This window comes from Podarcis gaigeae (genome assembly GCF_964106915.1).
Source record: "Podarcis gaigeae genome assembly, chromosome: 14".
NCBI classification, from domain to species: domain Eukaryota; kingdom Metazoa; phylum Chordata; class Lepidosauria; order Squamata; family Lacertidae; genus Podarcis; species Podarcis gaigeae.
This window is the reverse complement of record NC_139690.1, coordinates 14,166,271-14,190,552: the sequence shown is the minus strand read 5'-3', so window position 1 is coordinate 14,190,552 and position 24,282 is coordinate 14,166,271. Positions and strand designations below refer to the sequence as shown.

Genomic DNA, 24,282 nt, shown 5'->3' with positions numbered 1-24,282 from the left:
TCTTCATCCAACGTCTCTTCTTCATGGTCTCGGGTTATGTCAGTCCTTACTGTCCATTCCATCTACCCATCAACCTGGTAATCTTATGTTCGAGGGTCTTAAGTCTTTTCCATGTCCCTTCTGCAGATCTTCTTCTTGTTTATACCTGCAATGGGTACCACTTTCTCTTTCTATCTCTCTTCCTTCTGTTGTGGTGTTCTGTATACAGTGGTACCTCGGGTTAAGTACTTAATTTGTTCTGGAGGTCCGTTCTTAACCTGAAGCACCACTTTAGCTAATGGGGCCTCCCACTGCCGCCGCGAGATTTCTGTTCTCACCCTGAAGCAAAGTTCTTAGCCCAAAGTACTATTTCTGGGTTAGCGGATTCTGTAACCTGAAGTGTATGTAACCCGAGGTACCACTGTATAGTGTTAAGGTTTAGTCTTATTATAAGTTTTTGTAAGTTTCAATTAAGTCTGCTGCAACTGGATTTCTTATGGACAGTGCCAATCCTGAATGTATTGGATTTGCGACCATTATGATCATTTGCCTTCAGTAGCAGTAAAGCTCTGCTGGTCTATTTTGGGGGAATCCTGCAACGTGTTTAAGTTTTTACTCCGCTAACTATACATCAGAGTTCTGCTCTGGCTCAATATTGAGTAGAATTTTGATGACAATCGCTACTATCGCCCCCACATTGGGCACATATCTGCAACCTGCTCCCTCTTCTGCCCAGTGTATGCTTAATGCTTACCAAATTCCTCCCTCCGATACCTTTGGCCAGACCTTTGTGTCAAAGCAGGAGATTTTTTTGATCAGAACATTAGAAGAGCCTTGCTGGATCATGCCAAAGACTCATTTAGTCTAGCATCCTGTTAGGACCGGGACATTCACAGGGGAACCAAAATGCTTGTTTACAAAGCTATTGTACTACCAATCCTACTGTATGCTTGTAAAACGTGGACCACTTATAAACGCCATCTCCATCTCCTCAAAAGTTCCCATCAAAGGTGTCTCCAAAAATGTTTACACATCGCTTGGGAAGACAGACGAACTAATGTCAGTGTACTGGAAGAAGCAAAGATCACCAGTGTCAAAGCAGTGATTTTTCAACATCAACTTTTTTGGACTGGTCATGTTGTGCGGATGCCTGATTATTATCTTCCAAAGCAACTACTCTATTCCGAAATTAAAAATGGAAAGCGTAATACTGGTGGTCAACAAAAGAGCTTTAAAGACTCACTCAAGGCAAGTCTTTAAAAATGTAGTATAAACACCAACAACTGGGAAACACTGGCCTCCGGGCGTTCCAGTTGGAGAACAGCCATTACCAAAGGTGTCATGGGCTTTGAAGACGCTCAAACCCAGGATGCAAGGGAGAAACATGCTAAGAGGAAGGCACACTTGGCAAACCCTCACTTGGAACCCTATGCCCCCACTGTGGAAGGACGTGTGGATCCAGAACTGGCCTCCACAGTCACTTATGGACTTACTGTTCATGGAAGACAATCTTACTCAGCTACGAGGGATCACCGAAGAAGAAGAAGAAGAAGAAGAAGAAGAAGAAGAAGAAGAGTAGGACCATGAGCACAACAGCACTCTCCCCACTTGCAATTCCTAGGAACTGACATTTGGAGGTGAATCATAGCTTTCATGCCTCCTGAAATTTCTAAAACCTCCAAAGATACTGCATAGACTTCAGCAACGCAAGAAAAAGAGCAATTTTTCTTGGCTGCTCTCAATATTCCAATCGGACTGGTGTGCAAATTTTTGTTGTTGACCAGGTTTGTGTGTTATAGCTCTAGTTTCATTTATCTTTCTCGAACCTGCTAATATTTTTGGTAATTTTTGTTAACAGAAATACTAAATACAGCTAGCGTTCATGTTCAGAAATTGAATTCTTCCAGATTGAGAAGGATTTAGATTGTTTAGGCCGGATGAATAGCAAGGAAACTTTAAATGGATGGGCCAAGTGATATTTTGGTTTGGCCGCAACAAACGGCATTTTTTCCACATAATGTAGTTTTTTTATATATATAAAAAAGCTCATAAATTATCGTTTGTAAGTAAATAGTATATGAAGCCAGCAAATGTTTGTTTAAAATAAAGAGTGGAATATTTGTAGCGCCAATTTTCCACATGTAATAGAATGGAATGACAAGAACGCATCAAAGGATTTTGATGTTATTTGCAGTTCACTGTGGTATTTGAATATATTCTGCACATCTTTCCCCATCAGGATATCTTTGGTTTTAAAGGTCATGAGGCAGCATTATGAGGAGGTAACATAAGCTGAGCTGCTTAATTGTTCAGTACAATGGGAAAAGGGCCTTGTCTTCTGAAGACGCAAAATGCAGCATAAAACTAAGCAGGCCTGGGTCTTGTCAGTGCTGGGATAGAAAACCACCTTTGGAAACCTGTGTATACAGCCTTGAGTCCCCCGATGGAGGAAAAGAGAGCTTTAAATGCTTTTTAGACCAGCAGGTGATGCCTTATGTTTGAGGTGTGGGGGCTTTTTAGTGGTGGCTCCTCGCATGATGAACTCCTTCACTATTGAGATGCAACTGGCCTCTTATTTTCTTTTAGGTTAGGAGGGAAGAACATGGGGCCAGGTCTTGGCTTGCCAGGGGGTCCAATTCAGCTCATGAGGCCGTTTTCCCCAAACCACAGATACCTGTCAACCAGCTGATGTCACTGGATTATGTCAGCAGATAGGGTTCAAATCTGCTGGGTGCTGTTTTACCAGTGTGTTTCCTTGCATTCAGAGACGTGGGTGGCACTGTGGGTTAAACCACAGAGCCTAGAACATGCCGATCAGAAGGTCGGCGGATCGAATCCCCGCGACGGGGTGAGCTCCTGTTGCTCGGTCCCTGCTCCTGCCAACCTAGCAGTTCAAAAGCATGTCAAAGTGCAAGTAGATAAATAGGTACCGCTCCGGTGGGAAGGTAAATGGCGTTTCTGTGCGCTGCTCTGTTTCACCAGAAGACCCGGAAGCTGTCTGCGGACAAACACCGGCTCCCTCGACCAATAAAGCGAGATGAGCGCCGCAACCCCAGAGTCGGCCACGACTGGACCTAATGGTCAGGGGTCCCTTTACCTTCCTTGCATTCATAGTTTGGCTTAGTATTACTTGTGAATGAAGCTGTAGCATTCAGTGCCTTCTCCTCTGTTGCATCACGACACATCGCTAGCTTGGACACAGTCTTCTCTCTTGCATTTATTTATTGCAGCTGCAGACGTTAGCTTCTTGCGCTAGGAATGGATTAATGTCAATTTCAGTTTGTTACTTTTCCAGTCTTACATCCAGTTCTCAACATTTCTGTAGCAATTTGCCTTAAAAAAGCACACACACAAAAACTGCTCATTGGCATTTTACTGCATATTCCCCCCCAAAACACACATTATATGTTTGACTAATACACACATTTACAAGCAATTATAACATTTTCCAGCATAACAATTTAAGTTCTTAATACCATAGGCACCTTTTAAGTTTCCCTGCCATTTTTAGGTAATGATGCATTTATTAACTTTCAGTAATTGTCAAAATAAGTCAATCAACTTATAGACCTTGATATCTGTCCCCTCCACCAATAAATGACTGACCCGATTAAAGAGTTTGAGATTTTATTTAGGAATTGCTAGCATTGCTTAACTCCTGCAACTCTATATTTGCAACCTGTTTAGATTTAGCTTGCAGTTGTTTTAAATTTGTTATTTAGCCTTTTTAGACATAAAAATGTTTTCCAGAGGGGATAAAAATATATATATAAATCAGCCAGGCAACTCAATCAGCTGCAATTCCAATTATAGTTGATGAAAAAATTGCAGTCTATTTTTTCATATTTAATACTAGGTTATTTTTGTTGTTGTTGTATCTTCAGTTTTTGACTGCTGCGGTGGTCTGGTTCTTGCTACTTCTGACAAGTTTACATATTTTGCATGACTGTTAAGCCTCAGGGTGGCACAGGGTTTAGTAACAGGAGTCCTTATAGGAAACATCCCGTATCTTGTGGTCATCCTGACAGCACATTTTGCAACTGAAAAGCAGAAATATAAAACATGAATGGTTAGCAAATGTGGGGGCAAAGGGCTGTTTCGTTGTGTATTTATTTTATGCCTTCCGATAACAGTGCTGTGTTACATTTTGTAGCCCAAGAGATATATTTGATCTCTGCATGTCAAATGTTTTACAAAAGTAACAAAAAGAAACAGAAATATTTGTATTTTCTCAAGTAGCAGCTGGGAATACCAACTAGGTAAAGCCTGTTAGTTAGTATTTTATTTGTACAGGTGTGGGCAAAATCAGTTTGTGTCTGAGAGACTAAACAGCCAGGCCAGAGTTAGCAGGTGTGTAGGACCAGGTATTAGGGACGTGGGTGGCGTTGTGGGTTAAACCACAGAGCCTAGGGCTTGCCGATCAGAAGGTTGGCGGTTTGAATCCCCGCGACGGGGTGAGCTCCTGTTGCTTGGTCCCTGCTCCTGCCAACCTAGTACAGTGGTACCTCCGGTTACATACGCTGCAGGTTACATACGCTTCAGGTTACAGACTCCGCTAACCCATAAATAGTACCTCAGGTTAAGAACTTTGCTTCAGGATGAGAACAGAAATCGTGCTCCAGCGGCGTGGCAGCAGCGGGAGGCCCCATTAGCTAAAGTGGTGCTTCAGGTTAAGAACAGTTTCAGGTTAAGTACGGACCCCCAGAACGAATTAAGTACTTAACCCGAGGTACCACTGTAGTTTGAAAGCATGAAGTGCAAGTTGATAAATAGGTACCGCTCCGGCGGGAAGGTAAACTGCATTTCCGTGCGCTGCTCTGGTTTTCCAGAAGCGGCTTAGTCATGCTGGCCACATGACCCGGAAGCTGTATGCCGGCTCCTTTGGCCAATAAAGCGAGATGAGCACCGCAACCCCAGAGTCGTCCACGACTGAACCTAATGGCCAGGGGTCCCTTTACCTTTACTTTTAGGACCAGGTAATATAGTTCTCTGCCCTTTTCAAAGGCTCCCTTTGTCAGGTCCAACAGATATCTAGGCCAGAGGTTTCCAAAATTATTTGGCTTACCACTCCCTTTTAAGAAACAAAAATTATGCAGTGCCCTCTAGAAATCTACTTTCTTTAAGTGAACAAAAAGAGAGATGCAGAAACCTATTTGCATTCTTTTAGGTATCTATATGTCTACCTACAATTTCTACCTACTGCTAAATCCTGTGCATGTTTACTCAAAGGAATACAGTGGTACCTTGGTTCCCAAACTTAATCCGTTCCAGAAGTCTGTTCCAAAACCAAAGCATTCCAAAACCAAGGCGCGCTTTCCCATAGAAAGTAATGGAAAACAGATTAGTCTGTTCCAGACTTTTAAAAACAGTAATTTAACATGAGTTTTGCTATCTAATGAGACCATTGATCCATAAAATGAAAACAATAATCAATGAACTGTACTATAAAATAAATAAGACAGTATTGTAGATGATAAAAATAAAAAAATATTATTTTTCTTACCTGCACTGATAATAGTCATTGTTTGGATGGAGGCTTTTATCCATTTCCGCAGTCACGCAATCAATCAATCAATCAATCAATCAGTAGCTGAACTGGGTTCCACACAGTCACAAAAACAAATGAACTGAAAAAGCCTCAGAAACAAAGACGCAAAATAAATAGCAAAAACAAACTTAATCCGTTCCAGAAGTCCGTTTGACTTCTGAAACGTTCGAAAACCAAGGCGCAACTTCTGATTGGTGCAGGCGCCCCAGAAACAATAGCCATCAGCCGCATCAGACGTTTGGCTTCTGAAAAACGTTCAAAAACTGGAACACTTACTTCTGGGTTTGTGGCGTTTGGGAACCAAGGCATTTGAGTACCATGGCGTTTGAGAACCAAGGTACCACTGTAGTCTGATCCATCCCAGGGGCGGTGATGCTGCCCCAGCCTGCCTGTCATTGGCCAAATAGGCAGGCAAGGCGTCACCCACTTCCTGAGTCTGGGTGAGGATGAAAGCATTCATCCAAGCTTGGGAAAAACCCACAGCTCCATCATAACCACCATTGGAGGCAATGTTGTCGTCCCACAACAGCACCTGACTTGGTGGTAAGCCAAAAACCGGTGAAACATGTATGAATGTGTCAGGGAACTGCCATCAGAGCCAGAGGGAGAGGGAGGGCTCCAGAGGGGTTCAGGAGAGCGTCCCGGGAGGGAGAGAAGCAGCCCATCTGCTGGGGAAGGAATTCAGCGTAGCACCAGTGGAGAAGGGGGGCAGATGGGAGAATCGGCGAGGTGGCTCCATGACTCTTCGCCGGAGACCAGCGGGGAGAGCACGGGTCCTTTGCTGCCAACACCCTCCCTGCGCAGAAGGCTTCCGCGCAGGGAGAGTAGGCGGCGACTAGGCGTCAAAGAGCTTCTTTGCTGGAAGAAGTTCAAGAAACGCCCACTGACGGATTCTGCCAGCGACTGAGACAGCCACGGGTGAGAGGCTGTCCAGACAGAAAGGGTTCACCCAGGTAACCTAGCCAGGTTTGGTGTCGATTTACACACGAGCAACCCCTAGAACCATTACAGAATGCTTTTTCAAAATGCTCTTTTTTATGCTTACACCACCCCCTTGTTTTTATTCAACACTCTCAAATGCACCCCAGCATCCTATCACCCCCCCTGGATTGTTCCAGCTCACCCCCAGGGGGCAGTATCTCCCACTTTGGGAAACATAGTCCAAAACTGAAGATACAACGACAACAAAAATGAACCTAGTATTAAATATGAAAAAATGGTCTGTAATATTTTCATCGACTGTAATTGGAATGGCAGCTGATTGAGTTGCCTGGCTGATATATATATTCCCCTCTGGAAAACACTTTTCATGTCTAAAAATGCTAAATAACAAATCTAAAGGAACTGCAAGCTAAATCTAAACAGGTTGCAAAGATAGAGTTGCAGGAGTTAAGCCAGGGGTCAGCAAACCTTTTCAGCTGGGGGCCAGCCCACTGTCCCTCAGACCTTGTGGGGGGCCGGACTATATTTTTTGGGGGGGAAATGAACGAATTTCTATGCCCCACAAATAACCCAGAGATGCATTTTAAATAAAAGCACACATTCTACTCATTTGAAAACAAGCTGATTCCCGGACCATCCGCGGGCCGGATTTAGAAGGCAGTTGGGCCGGATCCAGCCCCCGGGCCTTAGTTTGCCTACCCATGAGTTAAGCAATGCTAGCAATTCCTATATAAAATCTGAAACTCTTTAATCGACTCAGTCATTTCTTGGGGGGCAGGGCAGGGGGGCAAAGATCAAGGTCTATAAGTTGATTGACTTATTTTGACAATTACTGAAAGTTAATAAATACATAATTACCTAAAAACGGCAGGGAAAGGTGCATATGGTATTAAGGACTTGTTTTTATTCAACACTCCCAGTTGCGCCAAAGCATATTACCACCCCCCTGGATTGTTCCAGCGCCCCTAGGGGGCAGTATCGGCCACTTTGGGAAACACTGGTCTAGGTCATCTTCAGCAATCCTATGCTTTATTCCAGTGGCAGTGGTCTTTAAAATTTCAGTGGTGCCCTGTGCGAAATTCGGTGCCCCCCTGTCCCTCGCCTTCCTCTCTGCTCAATTCACTACTCTATGGTTCCAATACCCTGCAGCGCCCTCTAGTGTTGGTGGAACTGGTTGCACTGGCCACCTCTGTTTATTCCAGCTTCAGTAACAGTGATCAGTAAACATGGAGCAATTCCTCCCCCCCCCCATAGGTTTGATCGGTCTTGGAAAATTCACCTATTTAAAGGGTCTCTGTGTGTCCAACAAAAGCATTGAATGCATAGTGCGCAACGCTGAACATGTGATCTCTATTAATGGCTTCTTGTACATTGGGATAAAGCAAAACAAGTCCCATTGCAGCCAGCTGAGATCAGTGTGTTTAGATTGAAAACAGGAATGGCATCCTATAGCCGCAGACACCAAAGGGACACAGAAGAAGCCACATATATTCAAAAGTAGCACACGCGCCCCTGGTTTTTGGCCGTGCCTTTTAAATCTGTAGTCCATCTGTGCTTAATCTGCGTGACCTCAGGGTTGAAAGCTTGGCTGAGCTTGAGTTGCAGAAGCTGAACTCCACAAGACAATGTTAAGATTGCTGAACTTTAGCAAGGTTAACACATAAAGAAAGCGGTTCTAACTTGCTGCGTTATATACTGAGTTCATTTTGCTCCCCCCCACAGTTGTAGATAGCGCAGAGCCATTTGATGCCCAAGTTTTTTCCTTAACAATTTCTAGCATTTACTTGAACAAAAGTCATACCAGAATACCTTCTCAACAAACAAAAATGGAAAGCGAGCTAGGTCCCAGCTCAAGAAGAATGGCAACTTCAACTGATGGAATATGCACAGCTTGTGGATCTAACATATAGAAGAAGAAGAAGAGAAGAGGAACAACAACACACGTTTAAAGAAGATTGGGAAATGTTTATTGAATATATGGGGGGTGGAATTGTGTACACTTGAAAACATCGGCAGCATTAAGATCCTGTAAGTTCAACAGTGTAAATAAGTTTTGATAGATGTAATAATGGAATAGGTAAAGGTAAAGGTACCCCTGCCCGTACGGGCCAGTCTTGACAGACTCTGGGGTTGTGCGCCCATCTCACTCAAGAGGCCAGGGGCCAGCGCTGTCCGGAGACACTTCCGGGTCACGTGGCCAGCGTGACATCGCTGCTCTGGCGAGCCAGAGCCGCACACGGAAACGCCGTTTACCTTCCCGCTGGTAAGCGGTCCCTATTTATCTACTTGCACCCGGAGGTGCTTTCGAACTGCTAGGTTGGCAGGCGCTGGGACCGAGCAGCGGGAGCGCACCCCGCCGCAGGGATTCGAACCGCCGACCTTTCGATCGGCAAGTCCTAGGCGCTGAGGCTTTAACCCACAGCGCCACCTGCGTCCCTATAATAATAATGGAATACTTATTATTATTAATAATAATATACTTATTATTATTATAATGGAATACTTATTATTATTAATAATAATGGAATACTTATTAATTATAATGGAATACTTATTATAGGGACCTGCGTCCCTATAATAATAATGGAATACTGAATGGTAAAATACGCAGGGGGTTTATGTTATGCAAAATGAACCATGGAAGGCGAAGAAGAGAAGTCATTGATATGTTAAGGTTGTTTAAATGAATATTCCAAATTGTAAAACAGAAAAAATTAATAAAAATTATATTTATTTATATAAAATAAGGGACGCGGGTGGCACTGTGGTTAAACCACAGAGCCTAGGACTTGCCGATCAGAAGGTTGGCGGTTTGAATCCCCACAACGGGGTGAGCTCCCGTTGCTCGGTCCCTGCTCTTGCCAACATAGCAGTTTGAAAGCACATCAAAGTGCAAGTAGATAAATAGGTACTGCTCCAGCGGGAAGGTAAACGGCGTTTCTGTGCTCTGCTCTGGTTCGCCAGAAGCGGCTTAGTCATGCTAGCCACATGACCCAGAAGCTGTACGCCGGCTCCCTCGGCCAATAAAGCAAGATGAGCACCGCAACCCCAGAGTCTGCCATGACTGGACCTAATGGTCAGGGGTCCCTTTACCTTTATGTTATGCAAAATGAACCATGGAAGGAGAAGAAGGGAAGTCATTGATATGTTAAGGTTGTTTAAATGAATATTCTAAATTGTAAAACAGAAAAAAATAACAAAAATTATATTTATTTATATAAAACAAACAAACAAAAATAGGTATTACAACTGGGACACACAAGTTAATTGTTAAGTTGTGGGTGAACATATCAGACGACACAGCGATTCTTCAAACAGCTCTTGTTTATTCACAGGCCAGGCCAGGACAGGACAGAACTGAAGGGTTCAGCCAGCCTGCTTATATAGAGCTCCAGTACAATGTAACTGTAACAATTTCCTAAAACTATCCAATCACTGAACGTCACTTTCGATCCCTTATTTGCATAACTATCTACAGTATCCCCCTGCTGGCCCAGGGTGAGAACTTCAGTACATAACAATAATGTTGTTGTATATCCTCATTGCCTAGCAATTGCCAAACAAACTACGAATAGTAACCAAGCATTGATTTGGGCATACAGTGGGACCTTGGTTCCCGAACAGCTTAGTTGCTGAACAAATCGGCTCCTGAACGGCTCAAACCTGGAAGTAAGTGTTCTGGTTTGAGAACATTTTTCGGAAACCGAACATCCCATGTGGCTTCTGATTGAGTTCAGGAAGCTCCTGCAGCCAATCGGAAGCCACGCCTTGGTTTTCGAAAGGTTCTGGGAGTAGAACGGACTCCCTGAATGGATTAAGTTCGACACGCAAGGTACCACTTTATAGCTCATATTATTATTATTATTATTATTATTATTATTATTATTATTATTATTATTATTTTCAGAGAACCTGGCAATCTGGATTGTGGCTTATTGTTTTCGCAATGTGGCAGGAGCAGGGAAGGAGCATCACCAGCAACCATAATTCAAAACAAGCTATGATTTAATGGGAACAAGCAGGCTACTGGTAATGATCATCACATTGAACCACAGTTTGTTTTAAGCTATGGTTTACTGTGACATGTGAACTGTGCCTAAGCATCACAGCCTTGTTTTACCACATCAAATTCAAACAACCATGAATAACCATGTGAATTGAGGCTTCAGACAGTATCTGTAGTAGGTCTAAGCAATATTTGGGCTTAGAGGGTTGAACATGCTGTTTTTGAAAAGAAGGTCGTTTTATGACACTGTGTCACATTGAACTGAACTCTTAATGTATGTAGACATTTAATGCTGCTTGTTGTACGAGGTGTTTTTCCCTTCAATACTGGGGGGGGGGGGGGAATCAGCCCTAGGAAATCTTTGTTAAAATGTGGGACACCTGACATACTTGCAGATAGTATCTAAAACACAATAAAGCAACCTCTTTGATTTTCATTTTGTAGGAGAAGTTGAGTGTGAACCTCCTAATGGAAAACTGAATCGATACGCAGGAGTTCTTTCCTGGGATGTTAACAAATACTGCCTTAATAATGAAATGCTGCTGTTACGAGGTTGTATGTTGAGAAACACTGAGTGGTGCTTTGGAATGGTTATTTTTGCAGGTAAATATGAACTTTTAATTATTTCTAATCTTACCAACAAAACATTTCCCCCAGTCCTTATATACATTGTGTGGACAGGCGGAGTCCCCAGATCCCGAGCGGTCCCCCCGTCATGTGGAATAACGACTCAAGACACCGTGCTATGGGATTAAATTGGCCACAACTTTATTAAATTTCAAATGTGGGTAGACCTTGGCTCAGGCATTGGGCGTTCTCCCTCCCTAGTCCCCAGCCGGGGACCTAGGGAGCATCAGGGTTATCCAGTGTTTGTGGGGGGGGGGGGATGGGCCGGCTCTGGAGAACATATGTTCAAACAGAGATAGCCGCCCCCGTTACGCCGCCGCTGCAGGGGAGAGCAATGACGACCTTTCGGCGTATGGTCAAAGCCTCCCTTCAGAAACCCCTTTAATGGGGAACCCTGGTATCGCCCCTGCAAAGAGGAAGATGGACTAAAGGATTCCGCCCAAGGCCTGATACCGCCAAAGTTGTGATGTTTTGCTATGGGAAAGGCGAGACCTGCCATGCAGGGGAATTCCTTTCCGGCCCTTTAACAGCGACCTTAACGTAGCAGCGCCCGCATACCTGTGAAGAAAAGTTAACCTGCAAAACCTGTGAAGAAACGTTAACCTGCAAAATAAGACATTAACTGAGGGTGGGTAGGGTGGGAGAAGCTCTGGAGCCAAGTGAGGATTCCCAGGTAAGATCCTCCCTCTATTGCATGGGCAGGTAGTCCCTCCCATACCTGGCCTGGTCTCCTTGGCAAAGCTTCCCCCAGGTGGGATTGGACAACTGACTGAGGTAGGCGGAGACCTCCAGGTATCCCACCTGAGGGAAGGCGAAGCCAAGCCTATGCTGATGGAGCCGCTCCAGGTCCAGGGGCTGCGTGTGTCCATGCAAAGGGCGCCCCCTGTTTTTATGCGGGGAGCGGTCATTACCTAATATTGATAGTATGTAAAATCACCTAATAATAGTGAATGCTAATAACAAAAACAGCTAATCTATTATATATTTTTGGAGAATTGTCTGTTGGCTATGTATTTGGATGCCTTAAGGTATTGTAATCAAATTTTTCATGGTGGCTCCTCTGATCAAGGAACGGATCCTGCATCCAGAGGGGTGGACCCAACTTTTGAAAGCTGCACTGATTTTTTGGTTTTCTGTAATTCGGTATGAGATTGCAAGTAATATACAGCCTAAAACATGATTAAAAACAGAAGAACTGAGTAAAAATAAGATAGTGATGGATAGAAAAGTTTGAACCTGATGGGTGAAACCAGTGGCAAAGTAATCTACTTAGATAGTGTGCTAGAGGTTTAAAAAGAATTTTTTCCTTTTTTTATAGGCCCTGACACCAAGTTAATGCAGAACAGTGGCAAAACTGAATTGAAACGAACAAGCATTGATCGCCTGATGAATACTTTGGTATTGTGGGTAAGTGACTACAGTAGGACCACAAAACTTAATCTGGCATCTTAAATACAGTTTCCTTGAACATTATGTATAAAGGTGTAATTCCTTAAAATAAGACGAGGGATGCCTGTACTGTCATCAGCATCAGTAGGGATTTTGGAGAATTCTGACGGAAATGGAAACAGAAGTGGAAGTTGTTGATGTTGACATATTTATCCCATGTCTGGATTGAAGATCAATCCATTGGTTTTTTCAGTCTGCAAAGAATACGTAATTAAATACTCCCCCTTTAAATTGTGTTTCCTTTGCACTGGAGGGGACACGGGTGGCGCTGTGGGTTAAACCACAGAGCCTAGGGCTTGCCGATCAGAAGGTCGGCGGTTCAAATCCCCATGACGGGGTGAGCTCCCGTTGCTTGGTCCCTGCTCCTGCCAACCTAGCAGTTTGAAAGCACATCAGACTGCAAGTAGATAAATAGGTCCTGCTCCGGGTGGAAGGTAAACGGCGTTTCCGTGTGCTGCTCTGGTTCGCCAGAAGCGGCTTAGTCATGCTGGCCACATGACCCGGAAGTTGTATGCCAGCTCCCTCGGCCAGTAAAGCGAGATGAGCGCCACAACCCCAGAGTCGTCCGCGACTGGACTTAATGGTCAGGGGGCCCTTTACCTCTTTACCTTGCACTGGAACAAAGGATGTGGAAATAATTGTGTTATTAATTATGTTAAATTCATAACTTACCTAAGTAGTTATAAGTCAACTACATTAAACAGCAGGCAGCAAAGCAAATAACTTAGTATTTGGTGGAACCTGAACTGCAGCAGAACAGAAACAGTGCCAACTGAGAGCCAATGTGGTGTAGAGGTTAAAGTGTTAGACTAGGACCTGGGAGACCAGGGTTTGAATCCCCACTCAGACATGAAACACACTAGGTAGCCTCAGGGTAGTCACTCAGTCTCAGCCTAACCTACCTCACAGGGCTGTTGTAAGGATAAGATAAGGAGGAGAGGAACTGTGTACAGTGGTACCTCGGGTTACATATGCTTCAGGTTACATACGCTTCAGGTTACAGACTCCGCTAACCCAGAAATAGTACCTCGGGTTAAGAACTTTGCTTCAGGATGAGAACAGAAATCGTGCTCTGGCGGCATGGCGGCAGTGGGAGGCCCCATTAGCTAAAGTGGTGCTTCAGGTTAAGAACAGTTACAGGTTAAGAACGGACCTCTGGAACGAATTAAGTACCACTGCATACTGCTTTGATATCTTCAGGGGAAAGATGGTGGAATATAAATGAATGAATGTAAATCAATGAACAAACAAACAAACAAACTGTGACGAAGACAGGTCAGAATGGAAATTACTGCCTCCGTACATGCTGATGTACCAGTAGCTGGGTTGGTAAAGGTGGGAGCCACTGTTAAAATTTCCCACAGTGCCCTGCAGTATCCCTGATATAAAGTTGTTCCAGGACAACTGAGGCAATTTAAATGATTGCCCTTGTCGTGCTGATGCCGTTCGCTGATGCCACCAGGTAAGCCCACCACAACTTGTGGGAGGCCATCAGTTTTGGAGGAACCCCACCAGAGGGCACTATATTGAAAGGCCCCTCAATTGTGGTGGTGTGCCTGAATCACACACATGCCAGAACCTCCTTGAAATGGGCACGTTTCCTGTCATGGCCCTGCTGGCTCCTATCTGTATTACAAAATCTATCTGTTCCATACCCGACTAAATATCACAGCTTTCTCAGAGAATCCTGAAACTTGGTCACAGAACTACAATTTCCTGGATTCTCTAGAAAGAAGGGATTAAGATTAAAACACTGGGTGGGTGGCTGGATGGGTGTGTACCCCTCTGTCTCAGGAGAAATCCTGTAGCAGTCCTGACAAAGTTGGCATTCAGTGTGGATTTCACTATAGAATGCACTATGGATTTTCAGAAATTTTTATTAAGTTTTTTAAAAACTTGAATTGTCTCCTTTTGGGAGAATTTCTTATTTTCAGACATGCTTCCCAAGTAATCAGCATGGCACAGAATGTTGGACAGGGAAATCTGGATTCAAATTACTGCTCAGCTTTAAAATTTATATATATATAGACTGTAGATGGATAGATAGATAGATAGATGATAGATAGATAGATAGATAGATAGATAGATGATAGATAGGGATGTGGGTGATGCTGTGGTCTAAACCACTGAGCCTCTTAGGCTTGCTGATCAGAAGGTCGGCAATTTGAATCCCCTACAACGGTGTGATCTCCCATTGCTCTGTCCCAGCTCCTGCCAACCTAGCAGTTCAAAAGCACACCAGTGCAAGTAGATAAATAGGTACCGCTGTGGCGGGAAGGTAAACAATGTTTCCATGCGCTCTGGTTTCTGTCACAGTGTTCAGTTGCACCAGAAGCAGTTTAGTCCTGCTGGCCACATGACCCAAAAAGCTGTGGACAAACTCTGGCTCCCTTGGCCTGAAAGCAAGATGAGTGCCGCACCCCATAGTTGCCTTTGACTGGACTTAACTGTCCAGGGGTCCTTTACCGTTACCTTTTACCTTATATATAAACATTTAAAAGTGAAAAACAACTTGTTCTTGGCATCCGTCTGTCTTGGGAGACAATGGAAAAGTGCACTTTCAGGGAACGGTCAAACCATCACAGAGCGACTTTGCCTGCTGTGGTTGCAGAGACTGATATGGGAGAGACATGTTTCATTGCAGGGGGAGCAGGTGAAGGCATGTGGTTTTGCTGCTCCAGATGCACCATGGCGTATCTTCTCTCTGCTCTCTTCCCAGTGGTCATTCCTTCTATAATCACTGCTGTGGATTGTCTCCAGGTGCTACCACCATCTGCAAGGGATTCCCATATGGCTGGGTTAATGTTGTCAACTGATACCCCCCAAAAAACCCCCTCATGTGAACTAATATATTCATAAATAACTACTGCTTCTTTGCAGCCATGGTTTCCACAATCACAGCAGCACTGTTGCAGTGAATAGGAATTGTAACCCCAAAATGGCAGCTCTAGTACAGTGTTACCTTTGGATGTGAACGGGATCCGTTCTGGAGCCCCATTCGCATCCTGAAGCGAACGCAACCCGCATCTGCACGGGTACGGGTCGCGATTCACTGCATCTGTGCATGCGCGTGACGCCATGTTGAGCGTCTACGCATGCACGAGCGGCAAAATCCGGAAGTAATACATTCCGTTACTTCTGGGTCGTCGCAGAGCATAACCTGAAAGCGCTCAACCTGAAGCATATTTAACCTGAGGTATGACTATACAGTGGTACCTTGGTTCTTGAACTTAATCCATTCCGGGAGGCTGTTCGACTCCCAAAACCATTTGAAAACCAAGGTGCACTTTCCAATTGGCTGCAGGAGCCTCCTGCAGCCAATCGGAAGCTGTGGAAGCCACGTCGGACGTTTGGCTTCCTAAAAACACTCGCAAACCAGAACACTTACTTCCGGGTTTGTGGCCTTCGGGAGCCGATTTCTTCGACAACTAAGCTGTTTGGAAACCAAGGTACCACTGTACTTCTCTTCAATCGAAAGCCACCCTCTGCATGCTTTTGCGGGGGCAAGAAGGTGGGGGTGGGGTGAATCGAGACCATGGAACATTGCAATCTTTCACGCGAATCGAATTGAGAAATAGGGCATTGTATGTAGAGAGAGGTCTTAAAGAGAGGGAAAGCAAAATATCTCCTGGTTGGGCAAAAAGAAATTCAACTTGCATTTTCAGAGCTATCTGCAAACTTTCCAGACCATTAGTCCAATCAATAAAGTTAGAAAAATGCAACTTGAACCAGACATTGGTAAGAATATTTGCAATAAGTACCGGCTGTGGTTTTTAATTAGCTACTAAAACAATAGAAAGTTGGGTGGTGTGCGGTCGTTGTTTTGTCAGCATTTGACATATTTGCTTAATATAGGATTACACAGATGTCGGGCCAAATTCTGAAATCTGTGCCATGGACCGAGATCTGCCACAAGGCCCATGCTTTTAGTAGGTGGCTGCAAGGCGTTGCATCACCCCAGAGGGGAATATAAGGAGACAGTTTGTCTTAGGAATGTATCCCAGAACATTCTGGCAAGCACAGGGAATATGTAGTGCCAATCCCATATAAGGAACCAGTACAGAAAGAGTGGGAAAGCTTCTATTCGGAGCAGAGAACTCAGCGACTTTAATTCTCCTGCCTGGCCTTGGAACCCTGCAAAAAACGGCGAGCGGAAGCTCCTTCTTTTGGACCACCGCTGAAGGGTGCCATTTTGGCGGAGGCTTATGTAGGTGTCTATAGAACAGTGGGACGCGGGTGGCACTGTGGGTTAAACCACAGAGCCTAGGACTTGCCGATCAGAAGGTCGGCGGTTCAAATCCCCGCCACGGGGTGAGCTCCCGTTGCTCGGTCCCTGCTCCTGCCAACCTAGCAGTTCAAAAGCACGTCAAAGTGCAAGTAGATAAATAGGTACCGCTCCTATAGGTAAACGGGGTTTCTGTGCGCTGCTCTGGTTTGCCAGAAGCGGCTTAGTCATGATGGCCACATGACCCGGAAGCTGTACGCGGCCCTCGGCCAATAAAGCGAGATGAGCGCCGCAACCCCAGAGTCGGCCACGACTGGACCTAATGGTCAGGGGTCCCTTTACCTTTACCAAAAATCAGTGGGTCCCAATGCAGGCAGTTGGATTACCTAGTGGGGCACAAACAGGCAGGGGGGCACAGGAGGTGTAAATGACATTGAAAAGCTGGAATCACCAGATTGAGTTCATCATTGTTGTTGACTTAATTAAACTACATAGTTTTAATTGGATCTTAAATAAATAGTTACTGTTTTAATTTTTTATTGCACTGTTATATTTCACAGTGGGTTCTGCAAACCATGATTCTGAATAATGCTTTTTATATATTAGGGTAAGGGGCACTGGGGATGCGTTTATAGTGGCCCAATAAGGTTTTTGCAGCTGTCAGGTGCTGGTGTGGTTGCATGAGAGCAAACAGGCAAGACTCAGACCTGTTTTTGAAGCCTTTATTCTTAGTGCAAACTATCTACAGTGAGGAGTGTTGCAAGTTCATGTCTGGCTCAGTCGCTAACAGAATCTGGGAGTGGTCGGTCCTTGTACTTCCCCCAGCATACCAGTCCCGTGACCCCCAACCTTCTCCTCCCCTCCCTGCGCCGAAACCTACTGCGCAGACTGGGCACTGGCAAAGGGGTATTTCCCTCCCCTCCGATTTGCTCTCCCTAGCATCTCCTGGTCCCTGCATCTCCTTTCCACTGGAGGTGGGGCTTCCTCCTCGCCAGAGGAGGAACTGCTTCGCAAGATTTTCGGAGGTTCCCTATAACACAACTGCCCTTCCACCTCTCACCTCTGAGCTGATGGCAGTTCCCTGACAGCAGCTACTGATTTTGCAGTGTTTTATTATGTTTTTGTATATGTTGGAAGCCGCCCAGAGTGGCTGGGGCAACCCAGTCAGATGTGTGGGGTACAAATACAGTGGTACCTCGGGTTACAGACGCTTCAGGTTACATACGCTTCAGGTTACAGACTCCACTAACCCAGAAATAGTGCTTCAGGTTAACAACTTTGCTTCAGGATGAGAACAGAAATCGTGCTCTGGCGGTGCAGCAGCAGCAGCAGCCCCCATTAGCTAAAGTGGTGCTTCAGGTTAAGAACAATTTCAGGTTAAGTATGGACCTCCGGAGCAAATTAAGTACTTAACCCGAGATACCATTGTAATAATAATCATTGTCATTATCATCATCATTAAGATTTAAGATTCATAAAATGCCCCCAATATTCACAGTGCACAGGAGCTTCCCGCGGCCAATCAGAAGTCGTTCTTTGCACAGAACCTATTCTTAGCATCCTTACAAACTTGCTCCCCCCCAACACCTGGCCTTGGGTTGGAGGTGTGGGGTTTCAGATTTCTCTCTTTCCCCATGTCCTCCCTCCAGAAAACAAGGTGTCCCAGGGGAGGGCTTAAAAGCTGCAAATGAGACCTGATTTGTTTGTGGAGAGATTAGACAGCACCTGCTATTTAATGAATATTCTTCTCAATTTGTTGCCAAGAGGGTAGATCACTTTGCATGAAGTGTTGGCCCACACATTCCACTGCATTTTTCTGTCACTTTCCTGATCATTTAAAGTCCAGTCCTTTGGGGAAGTGGATTTGCTCTGTACGAATTCCAAATCAGCTTTAATTGCAAAGCCTGAATTTGATTGAATGTGTGGGGTGCCATTGAATCCCACGGAATATAGTAACAGTCTGGACGTACCCTATGTCTCCCAAGACCCATTTTTTTCAATAAGAATTTTATTTTTTATTTTCAACTTTTACCAACACTTTACCCAGAAAAACAAACTCTCAACAAATCTAATTTACTTTCCCCTCAACTTCCCTCCCCTCACTTCTGCCGTTATTTATTTCATATCTTTTTGTTACTGCATATCCAGTTCAAATGTATTTATAAATTTTGCCTTATCCTCCCCTTAATTATTTCTTACTGCACATATTTATGATGTTTTGGGGAGTGGTCTTGGGCTACAGGGTGGGCAATTTCAAAAGTCTATATAAGGGCTTGTGCACCATTGTTCGGGGTTCTCCTCCCTCCTGCATGTGGTGACTGGGGACCCTCTTGCAACAATTCCTTGAATAAAGATCAGGCTTACTAGCCGCTTTGCTTCTCAATATTCTCTGGCTGGCCTCTGTTATTTTCTCCTACCGATAGGGAACTCACTTAACTCTATACGGGCTCTGGAATACGCCATAAGGGAAAAGCAGCCGTTTTTTCTTATAAGAATGTTTATAATGCAATCCTATTGTTCTGAAGCTCTGTTAAGCCTAGACAATAGCTCTATTCATAGTCACGCATGCACAACGTAGAAAGGTGATTTTGTGTCCAAGTACTGCACATATACATTCGAGGCAAAACAGTAGTGTTGAGAGATGAAGGTGAACTTATCTAACCTCCTTTATTGCTCTGATTTCAGATCTTTGGACTACTGGTGTTCATGGGAATCATTCTGGCAATAGGAAATTCAATTTGGGAGCATCAGATTGGCACCCATTTCAGAATTTACCTGTCTTGGAGTGCAGTGGTGAAAAGTCCTATATTTTCAGGATTTCTGACATTTTGGTCATACGTTATCATACTAAATTCGGTTGTGCCCATTTCCTTATATGTAAGGTAAGGTGTCAGATTCTGTTGCATGATGTATAAGGTAAAGGTAAAGGGACCCCTGACAGTTAGGGGTGGGAAGGTAAATGGCATTTCCGTGTGCTGTGGCTTCCATCACGGTGTTCTGTTGTGCCACAACCAGTTTAGTCCTGCTGGTCACATGACCTGGAAAGCTGTCTGTGGACAAACGCCGGCTCCCTCGGCCTGAAAGCGAGATGAGCACCGCAACCCCATAGTCGCCTTTGACTGGACTTAACTGTCCAGGGGTCCTTTAGCTTTGCCTTCATATGAGTATATTTATAAGGATGAAATAAGATGCATTGATGCCCCGCTCAAAAGATTTACCGTATTTTTCACTCTATAAGACACACCATACCACAAGACGCACCTAGTTTTGGGAGGAGGAAAACAAAAAAAATATATATTCTGAATTTCAGAAGCCAGAACAGCAAGAGGGATCGCTGCACAGTGAAAGCAGCAATCCCTCTTGCTGTTCTGGCTTCTGTGATAGCTGCGCAGCCTGCATTCGCTCCATAAGACGCACACACATTTCCCCTTACTTTTCAGGAGGGAAAAAATGAGTCTTAGAGAGCAAAAAATACGGTAACTTCTCGAGATATCAAGAAGAGAACTGAATCTTGAAGAAAACTTATAGCATCTCATACTAACCAAAAGCATAATCCTGCCTTCTGGATGACACATCGAGGTACCAGGAATACCAGTGTATGTTCTTAATGAGTGATGAAGCACATCTTCCCATCTTATTTGGCGTAAGAACCTTCCTCACCCCACCCCCCAGAATTCATTGAAGTTTGAATTCTGTTTTACCTTGAGGTCTGTGTAACTAGGTCAATGATAATGGGTTTACCGAAATTATTGCTTATTCATCTGACATTGACTCATGAGCAACGGCATCTTGTTAGTTAGAACTGCCAGATTATAATATCTAACGCAAAGTTATATTTGTTTTATATTACATTTGACTTTTAAAATCAGCTGCGTGGCAGAATAAACCCCGTATAAGTTTCTCCCCTTTTTTGCCTGTTCAAACTCTGAAAATGTCAAACAGTGAATAATGCCGCTTCCTGCAACAGTGTTTGGCATCAGTAATCCCCACCACAAATTGCTATGGATGTGGTAAGAATAGGCTATTTTGAAGCAACTATGTGGATATAGAAGGATCTGGACCAAAAGGAAGGGTGTTGCCAGTTAACATGGCATATCAAGTGCTACACTGAACCTCCTAATTTTATTCCATTTCTGGCTAGTTGAAACATAATGCTTCGGCAGTGCTTAAGGGCTTATTTATTAATTGCTAGCAGTCCTGTACCTGATGTTGCTCGGAAATTTAAAAAAGAATCCAAAAAAGTCAGTGCAGATTTTAAAAAGTGCTTAAAATGAGTGCAGTTTTGGTCCAGTCCACTAACTTGATTCAAAATGGTACCCCGTTGAATCTAAACATAGGCAAAAGCTGCTAGGTCTCAGCAATGAAGCGTTCAAATCGTACAATAAGCAGACAAACAACTTTCCAAAACACACAGTAGATTCTTTTTACCCTGCTATTTTATTTAGATGTTCAGGGCCGCAAACGAGCGACAAACCACAGGATTACAATAAAACAGAATAAAATAACATCTGTCCAACAACCAAAGAGATAAAATAGCTCTCGGTTAAAAACTCACTTCAGATATTAGCGATAATAGAAATCAACTGCTTGCTTGACCTGTTTTTGTCTTTGCGTAAGTTTTGTAACCTCCTGAAGAGCACTTTCTGTCTGCATTGCCTTCAAAGTGTGGAAGTGATTCGGCTTGGACATAGCTACTTTGTCAACTGGGATAATAAAATGTATTATTCCAAAGAAAACACACCCGCTGAAGTTCGGACCACAACTCTCAGTGAAGAACTGGGGCAGATTGAATACATTTTTTCAGACAAAACAGGGACCCTCACTCAAAACATAATGACTTTTAATAAGTGCTCTATTAATGGGAAAGTATATGGTAAGTTACTGTTTCGTGATTCTGGCAACTTTTCGTTTTAATAGCATTTCCATCAAATTCAGGCTCGTATTATTGAGATTACTTTGAATTTGATCCAAAGACCACAAATGGAAGGGGAAATAATCACCAGTGCTGTTTCACAAGCACTTGTGCAAAGGGTTCATATGGTGTAACAGTAATCAATGACAGTGATGATGTTTTAATGAAACTTAAAGGTTAAAATATAAAATTTCTAGACAAACTTTTAATGGGAAAAAGGCTTATGAAAAGAAAGTTTATTTTAAATAAAAATGGGGAAAGATCATCGGTATGCCTCCTTCTTGCTTGTATAATTGTCCTAATACCCAATGCAAGGTTGTTTTATATAAAGTAGTTCACAACACGGACAGTTTTTTCAGCTGCCAAAAGGGGGCTTAATGACAAGACCATCAAAGTATTGGCAGCTGCCACTTTATCGGGGATTTATCAATAATCTAGTACTAGTCTGAGCGCAATATTTTTGAACGTGCAACTTTGAACTTGAAGCTCTGTGTCTGATGAGGTGCCTGATTCCGTCTTGTATTAACCCTCCTGAAACCCACCCCCTAAAGGAAAGCCATTCACAGTGCAATCCTATACATGTATACTCAGAAGTAAGTCCCATTTGGTTTAATGGATCTTTTTTTAAAAAAAAATATATTTATTACTTTTAAAAGTTACAAAAAAGGAGAAGAAAAAGAAAAGAAAAAACAAAAGAGAAGAAAAAGAAAAAGAAAAACAATACAGTACAATATATAAACAATACAAAACACAACCTAAACCCATTAAACTAAACATAAAGAAAGCAAAAACAAGAACAATTTAAAAACATCCCTCCTTTTCCATACTCAATCCTTCATTCCCTTGTTTCCTCGACCTCCTCTCACCTCCCTTTTTGTATCCCACTTCTACTAATTGTTTCAGCAAATCCTTTCCATCTTTCTCTATTTTCTATCATATTATAAATAACATATTTTTAACCTTATTTCCCATTAGGACTAAAATACTTATATATACTTAACTTCTTATAACATTTCTGCTAAATCCATAAAATATCATTCCACCATTTTTCTAACAGTCATTACTTTTACAATATTTCTAAATATAAACTTTAAATTTTCCAGTCTTCTTCCACCATCTCCTCTCCCTGGTTTCGGATTCTGCCAGTCCTTTCCATCAGTTCCATTGGTTTAATGGATCTCACCTCCAAATAAGTACACACAGGATTGCAGCCTTAGGTGCAACCCTAACCTCATTAACCTGAGAGCAGACCCTGTTGAATTAAAGGAGACTTACTTCTCAGTAGACGTGACTAGGGTTGGGGTTTTAGTTTGGACACTTTTTGAACTTAAATTGAATGTTCTCTGGCGTTTGCTAATTGATATTTTTTTTTCCAGGTGAAGTGGGCCAGAAAACACTAATCGATGAGGTACAGTGGTACAATATTTTATTTGCCTTGTGGAATTTTGCTGATTTGTGAAAAGAGCAAGTAAAATATTATTTTGCTAGTTACTTAAATGGTATAGTAAAACTGAACTTTCATTTCCATCTGAGCAACACCAGAAACAGTTGCCCTAATATAGATACGTCAAGGCTTTGTAATTTTTGTTCCTAAAGCACCAACTTCTGTTTCTCTCCCTCTTGCCCCTGCTGCATCCCTATATGATTTTAAAATCCTCTCTTTTTGTATGCACTTTCAGTTAATAGACACATTTTTGCACAGCAAATTCCCCTAAAATAATGCATCTTTGTATGTACTTTTCACAAATATGATGCATTTTTATGGACAATTTGCCCTAGTACAATATATACATTTTGCACACATTACTTGACTGGAGAACTGCATTGCAAAATTCGGAGAAGTGCAAATTTCGAATGGTGCCTGTGTTTTGGTCCTATTGTTTCAGAAACGGTAAATTAGGTAGATTTGCCCTTAACTGTGAACTCGGTCAGATTTCTCCCTTATCCCTAGGTAGAACTCACCACCTCCCCAGCTAATTTGTTCCAGTGTCAAACTACTCTTACCATCCCAATGTTTCTCTTAATGTTCAGTGGATATCTACCTTCTTATAAGTCCATTAGATCTAGTTGTACCCTCTGGACCAGCAGAAAAGAAATATTTGGTCTTTTCTATGCATGACCCCTTCAGAGACTTGAAGAGTGCTTGAATCATTCTGCTTATCTTTTTCCAGGTTAAACATACGCAGTTCATTCAACCTTCCCTCATAGGTGTGGGAATGTTGAGGATAGTAGGAGAGGATATATTGATTAAATATTATCCTTCCTTACTCACGCTAGTGAGCTAGTAGCAGAGTACATTCCTTTGTACATAGCAAGAAGCTAGTTGATGGATTCGTTAGAACCATTTGAGTTAATCAGTCCAGTCTGGCTTGTCCAGATTGGATTGTTCCTGGTAAATCCTGTTTAGGTAAAGGTAAAGGGGCCCCTGACCATTAGGTCCAGTCGTGGCCGGCTCTGGGGTTTCGGTGCTCGTCTCGTTTTATTGGCCGAGGGAGCTGACGTACAGCTTCCAGGTCACGTGGCCAGCATGACTAAGCCGCTTCTGGTGAACCAGAGCAGCACATGGAAACGCTGTTTACCTTCCCGCCGGAGCA

At 43.3% G+C, this 24,282-nt stretch overlaps 1 protein-coding gene across 1 annotated transcript in view; it reads left to right on the top strand.

The window, feature by feature from the left end:
- Window positions 1-24,282, top strand: part of ATP8B4 (ATPase phospholipid transporting 8B4 (putative)) — a 113,975-nt gene that overhangs the window by 44,416 nt on the left and 45,277 nt on the right. Inside the window, exons 11-15 of the mRNA XM_083712493.1 lie at window positions 10,920-11,078; window positions 12,421-12,509; window positions 19,462-19,658; window positions 21,441-21,649; window positions 23,065-23,096. Of these exons, the coding sequence (XP_083568619.1) occupies window positions 10,920-11,078; window positions 12,421-12,509; window positions 19,462-19,658; window positions 21,441-21,649; window positions 23,065-23,096 (686 nt within the window). The remainder of the gene's footprint in view (window positions 1-10,919; window positions 11,079-12,420; window positions 12,510-19,461; window positions 19,659-21,440; window positions 21,650-23,064; window positions 23,097-24,282) is intronic.